Source organism: Platichthys flesus, chromosome 10 (genome assembly GCF_949316205.1).
Source record: "Platichthys flesus chromosome 10, fPlaFle2.1, whole genome shotgun sequence".
Classification (NCBI taxonomy): Eukaryota; Metazoa; Chordata; class Actinopteri; order Pleuronectiformes; family Pleuronectidae; genus Platichthys; species Platichthys flesus.
Window position 1 is genome coordinate 19,555,491 of NC_084954.1, and position 11,039 is coordinate 19,566,529.

At 41.5% G+C, this 11,039-nt stretch overlaps 2 protein-coding genes across 2 annotated transcripts; one reads left to right on the top strand and one right to left on the bottom strand.

Annotated features, from left to right (window-relative positions):
• The first annotated feature begins 225 nt into the window (after window positions 1-225).
• gemin2 (gem (nuclear organelle) associated protein 2) lies at window positions 226-4,180 on the top strand. The gene is made up of 10 exons (XM_062397251.1): window positions 226-518; window positions 1,008-1,092; window positions 1,543-1,632; window positions 1,822-1,881; window positions 2,094-2,204; window positions 2,554-2,598; window positions 2,701-2,769; window positions 2,960-3,070; window positions 3,352-3,410; window positions 3,780-4,180. Exons 1-10 carry the CDS (start codon window positions 397-399, stop codon window positions 3,817-3,819), a joined length of 792 nt encoding a protein of 263 aa, XP_062253235.1. The 5' UTR covers window positions 226-396; the 3' UTR covers window positions 3,820-4,180.
• A 748-nt stretch (window positions 4,181-4,928) lies between these two features.
• Window positions 4,929-10,753, bottom strand: pnn (pinin, desmosome associated protein). Its single transcript, XM_062397149.1, has 9 exons — window positions 10,615-10,753; window positions 10,095-10,175; window positions 9,346-9,417; window positions 8,628-8,703; window positions 8,182-8,276; window positions 7,931-8,006; window positions 7,320-7,475; window positions 6,948-7,086; window positions 4,929-6,842 (listed from the first exon to the last, which is right to left on the bottom strand). The coding sequence occupies exons 1-9, from the start codon at window positions 10,725-10,727 to the stop codon at window positions 5,611-5,613; spliced, it is 2,040 nt and encodes a 679-aa protein (XP_062253133.1). The 5' UTR covers window positions 10,728-10,753; the 3' UTR covers window positions 4,929-5,610.
• Between the last annotated feature and the right edge of the window lie 286 nt (window positions 10,754-11,039).

Consider the following 11,039-nt stretch of genomic DNA (forward strand, 5'->3'; position numbering starts at 1 on the left):
TGAAAGTTCAATTTTACTTTAGTGATGAATATTAGAAGAAACGTATTTTATTAACAATGCATTGTGAGAGGAATAAACAAACTTGGCGACAGATCAACGTTTTAAAGAGCTTTAACAAACAAGGTGGAAGTTTCCTGGACTTCGCCCTTTATCTAATAAACTAGCGGCACGTGCGGCGTTCATCCCCTTGACAACCACCCCCGCGCACAAAAAAGACGTCACGCGTCGCTCCGCGTTTACAAGCAAGATGGCCGTCTAGTGTGCGAACAGTTGTGTGCAGGAAGTGGTGGTTTGTTTGGGTCACGACAGGTTCTTAAATCGAGATTGGACGCTTCATCCCGAGCCGCGGACCTTCTCCCTCAGATCCACGATAGATGTTCACTAATCAGTGACGTGATGAGGTCTGACACGGAGGAGCTGATGCCCAGGCTGCTGCCCGTGGAGTGCCGAGCCAGTGCAGAGGAGCTGGACCTGAAGGGACCTCCAAGAAACCCACAGGAGTATCTGCGACAAGTCCAGTGAGTTCACCCACATCCCAGCTCCTCCTGCTCCGCGGGGGGAGAAGAGCCGCTCTCCTGCGGTGTGCGGCCGTGAGGCCGCCTAGTGCCTCTCAACAACAGGGCCATGGATGGATACACAACTTTATATCCAACATGAGAACATAAATACAAGTTCTAAATGTGTATTGAGGCCATTTATAGTTGTTGCTCTGTATACCTTCACACACACTGATAGATTTAGTTTGATTAGATTTAATAGAGGAGTCCCAATAATGTTTTGTTGTTTGGTTTTCTAAATTCATGCAATACTGAATACCTAAAGTTATAAGTCCTTTCTATTAGGTATGCAATGGCAATTTCTTTGGTCAATTTTTACAGATTGTTTTTTTTTTTTACTTGAGAGGTTTAAACCACATAGTTACATAAGTGATAACATTATTTATAAGCAGAACGTTGACCCAGGTTGAACCAGGTTTGTGCTGTAACAATGTGTTTCCTGTTGGTCAGGTTGGAGGCGTCATTATGTCCAGAGGTGGTTGTTGCTCAGATTGACCCCAAGAAACTGAAGAAGAAACAAACAGTGAATGCTTCTGTGAGTAAATGAACACACTGGCAAGAAAGGAATATGTGCAGAAAGGAACTTAGTACTGGATACTGCAGTATGATGACACTTTAAATGTACTGTTTATTTGTCTTCTGTGTACATTGTCCTTGTTTTTGAGATGCTGTTTGTATCTTAGAATGGACTGCTATCCTAAGACGTTGTTCTGAGATGACATATTCATGTTAAAGACAGATAAAGATCATGGAAGAATGTGCAGATATGATATACAAATGAAACCAAGCAACAATTACTCAAGTATATTTTGTAAACGTATAAGTAAAACCCACTCAATACTTCACTAGTATTCCGCCTCCTTTCTTTAATTATTCACTGAGCTATCGGAAACGTATGAATGATGTTTGCGTTTATGAGATCAGGTGAGGAAATGCATATATTCTTTCCCCTCACGTGTCTCAGATATATACTTCTGGTTTTCAGGTGGCAGGTTGCCATGCTGCTCCCATGGGTTTCTGCCCCAGTCTCAGTTGGCAGCGGCAGCAAGTCGGTCACTTCTCGGATGTCAGACAGGTAAAACAAGAGCCACCTCCTCTCTTAAGATTAAATTAAAATCACTTGAACATATTCAATGTATCCCATTTTTCTAATTCAGTCAGTGACTTTTCTTTAATCTGATCATTTGATGGATTTTTAAAAAATTGTTGTTACGTGGCTCAGTGTTTGGATAAAACATTTCTCTGTTCGGCATTTTGCTTTCAGAGCATCACAAGGAACAGAAACCACTGGAGCAGCCAGTCTCTGGATGACAATGTGCTGATGGTGAGGAGATGGCAGAGTTACAAGTTTCACCCAGTCATTAAAACAGTATGAATTGACAGCATCACATTGAATGCTTCACCTCAGGAGCTTCTGTTTGAGCAGAATCACTTGCTGATTGTTTGATATGCGTATACAGCACATGCATGCAAAAAGAGGTAAACTGCATAAGATACTTATTGTAAATGTAATATTAAAGTTTGTTTGATTTACAGCCAAGGCTAACAGATGAGGAGGGCTGGAAGAGGTTTTGTTTAGGGGAGGTCGTCTGTCTGGGAACGTCATCCTGTGACACAGGTGCAGAACCAGCACTGGACTACAGCAAGGTTGTATGAATGTGTTTGTTTGAATAAAGTTATAGAAACTCCTTATCTTCAAAAATAATATATATATATATATATATATATATATATATATATATATATATATTATTTACTGTGTTCTATTAAAGTAAAACCTGACATTAAACACGTTGGTACAGTTGTATCTCAAATTTTGTTCAGCTAGCCTGAAGTAAAATTAAAATGCTTAACTTCTCTTGCTTTTGTTTATTGATTAAGAGTTTAATTTTTAATTAATTATATAAGACCTCAATGTGACATACTGATAAGTGTGTAAAGAGTTTAAATTATGATTAACTGTAAAGAACTAAATTTAACTGATGTCTCTGTTCAGGTCGGCTTCCCTCCCTTCCTGAGCATCGTCAGCAGACTCAACCAGGTAAATAATCTCCCCATGTGAATAATCACATTATCAAACTGACACCCACTCTCTTCACCAGTGGAACAGTCTGATTTGTATCATCTCTCTGTGTGTTGACAGTCCACAGTGTTGATGGTGCTGGAGACTCTCGTCAATTGGTTTGAGGAGAGAGAGTTTGCTCCACAGTTGGTGAGTTTGGATTTGATTCTCCAGCTTCTTCAGTCGGTTGTTGGGTCCTGTTCAGTTCAATGCTATAGATACATGTCTTAGTTGTCTTGCAGGTGGAAAACTTGGCTCATTGTCTTCAGTAGAATATTGTTAGTAAATTTGACATTTGGAAATAAAGCATCAGAACATGACGACCGTGTGTTTGTTCCAGGGCCGCTGGTTGTTTGGTTTGTTGTCCTGCCTGGAGAAGCCTTTACTGCCTGAAGCCCACTCCTGCATCAGACAACTGGCCAGGAGATGTGCTCAGCTCCGCAGCACGCTGGTACGACTCTGTCTGTACGACTGTCCTCTAACCGGTGTTACTTCACCACTGCCCGTCCTCTATGTAGCACCATCAGTGTGTGTGGTTGCTACTCACTGTGATGCTTTTATCCGTCAGTGAGGACGTTTATTGGGCAGATATAATAAGAATACTTACTCGAGATTGTTTTAGAATTTCTGTAGAACTTATTTTAACATACTCTTTATAGCAAGGCCTGTCCGAATTTGACTCTTGATGTGATACTCGACCTGACAATGTGTCATGCTCCCATGATTCCACAGGAGAGTCAGGACGATGAGAAACTACCTGCCCTCAACCTGCTCATCTGTCTTGTTGCCAGGTATGTACTACCGAGTACAAATCATTCTGATCAAATCATATTTGATATACCAAGTGTATTTGTTTGGTAAAATTAACTCCAACCCAAAGACCCCATACTTACCGTACATTCAAAACTCTAACTACCCATATCTGATTTATTTGAGTGAATATACCAACATTTAACAACTTAAATTATGAAATAAATTATATTGAATCAATGCAGCAAACAGACATACAAATTATACTTTTTATTTCTTGATGCACTTTTAATAATAAACTTTGTATGTTATTTTTGTATTTGTTTACTCCAGGGGATCTTTTTCCTAAAACTCCATCTGACACTAGTGCTAAACTGAAATTATATTAATTTCCTGTTTGTAACCTGCAGATATTTTGAGCAGAATGACCTGGCAGATCAGCCGCAGTGAACACACAGCCGAGCTGTTAGATATCAACAGGACTTTAAGAAGAATGAGATGTGAGCGAACTGATGCAGCAGAGTCTACAGTCGAGCAACAAGTCCGACCGAATCAAGATTTGTACCCAAAGAATCAAAATAAACACATCCACATGTTTCTGCAGTTTCAGATAAGAGTAGTGTCTAACACAAATGTTATTTGTATTTGAATATGCTATTGACTCTGAACTGACCTCTGTTGGTACAATCTGAAGCAGCATCACTTTTGTTTTAATCAGGAAGTCTGTTTTTCTTAGTGAATTTATCCCTGATGTTTTTATGGTTTTTGTTTAAAGTTTCCTAATAAATGTAAGAATTTTGTATTAACCTGATGACTTGTGGACATTTCTGTTCATCAATATCTCACACCCATCATTATAGCTGACAGACTTGCCATCCATGACAGGACCCCATTCAGACCTGGTGTAAACATCAGTGACTCAAAATGCAAAATTACCCTGTTCAGTATTTGTCCACGATTCATACTTTTCTTAACTAAGTAAAACATTTCTTCTCAGCGGCTGCACACAATTCAGCCGCTCGTGACTCCTCATGTCAACACAGTACCAGACACATCTGTAAACTTAGAGTCAAAAAACGTAATTTGGTCTTAGCAAACATGTTTATTTGCATGAAGAGCCAAACACAAATAGTCAGAAACACAGGACACACAATACTGAACAGGTCCAACAATTAAGTCCAGAGAAATCTCTTCACATCTAAAACCACGACATTTGAGAAATTGGATTCATTCCCAATGCATCGGATTGCTTCCATTAGAGAAACAAGCTATGACGTTTGTGAACCAATGGTGTTTAATGCGTCACACTGATCAAACAATTGGATGTGTTCAGAAATTGCAGACTCTTGATGAAGTGTGTATTGAGCGGAAACTATTGACAATTGCTAACTTACTTGGATGTTATTTTTCAAACAAATACCAACATTCACTAGTTCCATATGTTCAACCCTTAGTTTAAAACAAAGTGTGGTATTCTAGGAATCCAATTGTGAGGTTTTGTAGACCCTAGATGACTTGACTGAAAATAATGACTTTGATATCAAATATAACAAGACACATTTCCACAAATACCTCAACTTTATTTAGAAGCGTTTCATCAATTGGTACAAAAAAAACAAAACATTGAGAAACAGATTCAAAAACAATATTTAAGCAGATCACACGTGTACCCATGTGATGAGGATACTACGGCCGTAAAATCGATCAAACAGTGGATACAAATCGGAATTAACAGTGTTTTCACATTAACTTGAAAAACACAACTACTGAGCACTGCTAGCATAACCACTGATACCCCGGCCTATGGCATGAGGATTAAGATGAAAAAAAAAAAAAAAAGGAAAACGTTTTCAAAAAGAATGTCTTCACTGTGGCGCCAAAAAAGACCTCTGTAAAAACCCAGTCCGACCAAGAGAACAATTCATCCAGTTTAAAATAACACGACTAAAACCGCGCCTGTCCTACCTCGGATCTATGTCGCCAGGAGCCCAATTAGAAACAGCGCTAGGAGCAGCCCTGCCAGTTGCACCGCGTGACTATATTTACGATTGAAAGAAAACAATAAGCAGTCGTCCATGTTTCAGTTTGGTTTAAATCGACTTGCTTTAGAACTACCACTGGGCCTTTATGTGAAAAAAGTGAAATTACAATAAACTGTTAAACTTCAAATCATCTCGTGGCATGAAATCACTGGAGCTTTAATTTCCTGTGTCATTGCACAGAGGCTGAATGAGAACTAGATTAGCGTCTCTTTTCCTTCCTGTCTCTATCTTTATGCTCCCTTTCACTCCGGGACGACCTGCCCCTCCCCTCATCACTCCTCTTTCTCCTCTCTTTCGATGCCCTTGAGTCTCTTCCACCTCCGCTGCTCCCTCCTCGCTTATGGTGACTCCTGTCTTCTCCTTTTTTCCTTTCCCCGCCTCTGTCTGATGGCCTCCTCTTGCGCTTACTACTGTCTCGGCTGCGACTGCTGCTTTTGGAAGAGGACGAGGAGGACGACGAAGAGCGGCTGGATCCAGAAGAAGATGAAGAGCTTCCACTGGAGGACGAGCCGGAGGAGGAAGAGGAGGAACTTTTGCTGTGACTGCGGCCCTTCTTCGGCTCCTTTTCCTTCTTCCTCCCCCTTCCGCTGCTATCTTTCTTCTTGGGGGGTGCAGGGCTGGTGGTGCTTAGAGCCTCCTGGGAATCGAGCTGTGCTTGTGGGGTTTTCAGCTGTGATTTCCCTTCTGAAGCCTGGTTCTCAGCTGCAGAGTCCTGGACCTCTAAGCAAGGGGTGATCATTACTTGCCCAACTATTGTGGAGGCTGCTTGGGGTTTTGGGGCAGGCGATGCCCCAATGGTCTCAGACGGCTGTTCTGCTGGCTCCTCTGCAGAGGGGCTGGGCTGGGGCTGCTGACTGGTGTCTGGTGCCTCCTGGCTGGCTTTAGTTGGTTCAAAGGACTTGGTGTCTATGGTCTTTTCATTCTGGGAGTCTGTGGGCTCTTGTTTACTGTCTGGTTTTCCCTTCTCTTCCTTCCTCCTGTCCCCCTGCTTCCCCTCAACATCCATCTTCTCTAACCCTGAACTTTTCTCCTTGATTCCCATTTCCCTCTGCTCCCCGCTACCATTAACTCCCTCCTCTTCTTCCTCCTTCTCCATCTCCTTGTTAGCCACCTCACCTAACTCCATCCTCTCTCCCTCTTCAGCTGCCTTTTTCAGCCCATCCATCTCCTCTTCCTCATCCTTCTCCATCACCTTTCTACCCCCCTCCTTTCCCATATCCTCCTCCTCTTCCTCCTCCTCTTCCTCCATCTCTGCATCTCCCTTGTTACCTGTAACCTTGACTACCTGACCTGCTGGCTTACCCTCCTTTGGGTGGTCCATCCCTGTTGCCGCAGTGTTGCCGTCCTGGTCACGGTTTGGCTGTCGCCTGGGGCGCGATTCCATCTTTATGAGGTGTTCGGCAAAAGCCTCACGCCTCTCCTCAAACACAACTACAAAGAAACAAATTGAGGTTAAAGAGTGACCAACATCTGCCAGTAGGAAAGACACAGACTGATCTGCACATACAAAACACTGATGCTTTCAGCCCTACTGACCATTTAGTTTCTTGGTGGAGTCATCAAGGAGTTTCTGTGTTGCGGAGCACATTTTCCCAGGGGAATAGAATATGTGAGGCTTGGTCTTAGTGCGAATGTATTTCACCAGATGATTGTTGTGGCTGGTCCACTCCTCTTGCTGTAGATGGAAGAATGAGATTAAATTGCGAATACAATTATTTTCCACTAGCTGCTCTTTATCACTACAATAGCTCTTAGATCGTCCCTGGAGTGAAATGAAAATTATAATGCACACGCAAAGCTGACGACATATTCCGGTGTTAGAAGAAAACAGTCAATGGCACTCAATGAAACTGAAAACGGCTCAAGAGAACCTGAATAACCATTTTACTTTCTGTACTTCTTTCTTACCAGCTGTGCTAGTTCGACCTTCTGCTCCAGTAGTCTCAGCTCAGTCTGTTTGGCTCTCCTCTCTTCAAACAGCCCCTTCTTCTCATTCTCCACCTTTTTTTTCTCTGTTTCAGCCTGAACCTCAAGCTTCTGCTCGATCTCTGTGCGCCTCTTTTGCTGCAGATAAGAGGGAAATCAATGAAAATGGATCGACAGCCGATGAGAACAATGATAAGAGCCAACCAAATGTATTTACTAATTTGTTTAATGTCAGTTTAAACTTTTTGAGATGGTTTCCTGAAATTGGTAAATCAGAAATGTATCTCTTATCTCAAATATTGATTAACAATAATAGACACAATACAATTAACATTTAGCACAGCGATACGCACTATGGTCATGCTTACGTCAATTACTCTTTATTTTCTAAAATCAAAGCAGACACTTTAACAACAAAAGAGTCCAGTGACTTGTAACTAAAAAACATCTGAAACAGTAACTGAGTGAAACCATTACACGGAATTATTCTCAGGGCATTTTATTGTCTTTGCATTGTTGGATGACATTTGCTAACTCAAAGAATGATTCTTAATGCACACATAAAACTATATTAACTGGAAAGATCTCCTCACCTTCTCTGTAGAGACGTTTGACTCCTGTTTGAACTTTTGCAAGGTCCCCATCAACAGGCCAAACATACGCCGATTCCTGACAAGGAAAAACAAACTCAACATCACACACAGGAAATTTTCAGCTGAAATAGGAAAGTGTTGACCCTTTGATTCAAGATATTTCCCCCCTTTTCCACTATTTGTAGGGCCGACGAAACTAAAGTTAAAAATGTCCTCTGTATGTAAAGCCTGTTCAAGGCATGTTGACCTACCTCTGTTTGCCCCTCTCATCCATGGTCTGATCTTGAATGAGGTCTCGGCGTGTTCGCTCCTTGGAGGTAGCTACAACAGACGACTGCAACGCCGGCTGAAGTGAGGCGGAAACAGGAAAAACTGTTGTTACCAGTCGATATTGAAGTGAATTAAAAATAACTTAAAACCCCGGACAATTCACTTAAATGGGAAAGTTTAAGCAGTATGGGGTCCTGTGATATTGAAAAGGAGTGGACATTGTTAAGGTAAATAAACAGTCAAAACAAAATCTAAAGAAACTCAATGTTGTCATAACTACGAATGGGAATCAAGAAACAACTCCTGATAAACTGGTTCCAAATTTTCGGAACCACTGGATTTTTGTCAAACTCAAGTATCTGCTACAGAAAACTTGCTCAACTTTATATCCACAGGCTGCACAAATGAACAGCAACATGTTCCTTACCTTTTTGACATCATCGTCATCCTCGGCGTCGCTGTCGTGGCGCAAATCTCTCCTGGCCCTCTGGTCCCCCGCCAGCCTGCAGACAGACACAAACATGTGACTGATATTTAACTCTCACCTAAACATAGCACCTTAATATAATTTGTCAGAAAGCCAAATATAGCCAGGGGTGTGATCTGCTCACAAGCTAACAAAAAAAATTGCCTTGAAGCAGCAACATGACAATCAAAGAACAGGATTGTCATATTTGTTCAATGCTTTCCTTCCAGAGGAAGTGTAAAAGCCACCCGAACATATACCAAGTTTAAGATTCCCAAATTCATCATCAACAAGAGGCATGATTACTCATATCAGCATTACATGTAATTATATAGAACATATAAAATCATATGCCAGCGTATATTTCACCAAATCTAATCTGTTATTTTCATAGCAAAAACAGCCGAAGCTGTCCACTGACACCTCTTTACTTTTCCTGATCTCTTTTTTATTTTACCATCGAGGCAGGAGCCAGTATAAAATGACCACAACAAGCAGACACACGCTCACACTGTTAATAATGCAGCGAGGTTTTTTTGCACAGTTTACAGCTTTATTCCATTGAAAGCTAATTCATATCGAAGCAGAATTTCAATTGTAAACTGAAAAGAGTAGCGGGTAGCGATTCCCAGCTACACCTTGTACGTAAAATTTGTTGTAATAAAAAACAGATGCTCACCTCAGCAGGGCTCCTTCGATGTCCCTCTGCTTGGCAGGAGGGCCGCCGCTTCCTATCTCGGAGAGACTGCGCCTGAAAAAGAACAGTAGGAAAGCGCAAAGCGTGTCATCATCCAATGTGCGGATGAAAATACGTGACAAATGTATAATACACCATCGCAGATGTCTACAGTTTGAGGTGAGAAGGGCCGGCGCTAGTGTTGATGAGATGAAACAATGTGATCTGCATAGCACAATTTATATTTTGCTGTTGTGAAAGCGTCTGCGCAGACAAAGTCCTGACTTGGTGGAAGGATGTGGTAAGGGTCAGGAAAGAAACTATTAAATGTTTGGTAAAGGATCGGGGGGGGGAGTTATTGTTTTTACGCTGAAGTTCAATATTTCACAGGGAAAAACTAATAGATCTTGATGGGGGAAGAAATTGGTCCGATATTTTTGAGTCTGTGGAATTTGGCAGTGCTAAATTTAATTTGAGGAGAATGAAGGTATAAACATTTGAGTGACAGTCTAGTTTCCAGTTTATGAGGTACAGCAATGAAAAGCACTATATAGAAAATCACAATGCTCCATTTTTGTTTGTGTAGAGGGTTGATTCAAAATCCGTTCTATTTCATGGCGTATCTGGATCCATTTCAAATGCTGTAAATGATTAGTCTTATAACCAGAAAAGGCTATAATACAATTCTATACGACTGTCAGTTCCAGCTGTGTTCTTGTTTTAGACATTCACCATCCAGAGCCAAGTTTTACCTGAGCAGGTTGATTCCTCTGCCTCTACCTCCTCCTCCGACGCCTGCCATGGGGCCGCCGAGCCGACGGATCTGACCCGGCCTAAAAACAAAACAGGGAACAAGATCAAGCAACAATATACTCGGTGGATCTACTTACTAACGGAAGATAAAGGCGAACAACGTATTTGAAGTGAAGCCTCGTTGTTAAAGGCGGAAATTCTTAACATATCCTGACAGGCTTCTTTTTGGAAACACTCAGACAACGCCTCCTACGAGGCCTAGCATTAGCTCAACCAACTTCACATTTTACTTCAGGGTTAAGAGTAATTTTACATTCCCAGTTTGTTACCTACGTATGTATGTGTAATCATCCAGTGTGGACATACGTGTAGGTTCATCTGGGAAAACCACGATTGTCTATGTCTGTCCTAGCTAGCGAGTTGACCGACTCATGCTAGCCGCGTCGTTTGGACGCTAGCATATTCTTAGCTTATAGCAATAAAGAAGCCAAAGGTGAAATGAGGTCATTGGAATTTTACCTCGATTCATTGGGATCACGTCCGGTTAATTTGCGAATATTATCGTCCACACTTTTCAAGCTTTCCTTGGCTTTTTCGAGCTGGTCTTGCAAGCTCCGCACTACCACCGCCATCTTGCTTTCAGTATGTGCGTATCACGTGTTCCTCCTTCTTCTACGTTTTAAACTTCTTCTCTTTAAAATTAAGCTGACATGAAAGGCTGTGACGCATTACCGCCACCTACTGCTCAAATGACATCTGTCACAGACACATGGAGTAGATTAGGCCGACTAAAGCTACTAGTAGGTACTAGACTAGAGGCTGTTATTATCCATTTCATTGATTGATATTAATTCACGATGGATAGATAGAGAGATAGATAGATAGATAGATAGATAGATAGATAGATAGATAGATAGATAGATAGATAGATAGATATGAGAATG

Coding starts and splice junctions, on each gene's coding strand:
- gemin2 (XM_062397251.1), top strand. CDS start 397: ATGAGGTCTGACACGGAGGAGCTGATGCCCAGGCTGCTGCCCGTGGAG. Junction 1,093..1,542: donor AACAAACAGTGAATGCTTCT/GTGAGTAAATGA, acceptor TCTGGTTTTCAG/GTGGCAGGTTGCCATGCTGC. Junction 3,071..3,351: donor CTCAGCTCCGCAGCACGCTG/GTACGACTCTGT, acceptor ATGATTCCACAG/GAGAGTCAGGACGATGAGAA.
- pnn (XM_062397149.1), bottom strand. CDS start 10,727: ATGGCGGTGGTAGTGCGGAGCTTGCAAGACCAGCTCGAAAAAGCCAAG. Junction 9,418..10,094: donor AGAGGAATCAACCTGCTCAG/GTAAAACTTGGC, acceptor GTTCTTTTTCAG/GCGCAGTCTCTCCGAGATAG. Junction 7,476..7,930: donor CAAACGTCTCTACAGAGAAG/GTGAGGAGATCT, acceptor TCTTATCTGCAG/CAAAAGAGGCGCACAGAGAT.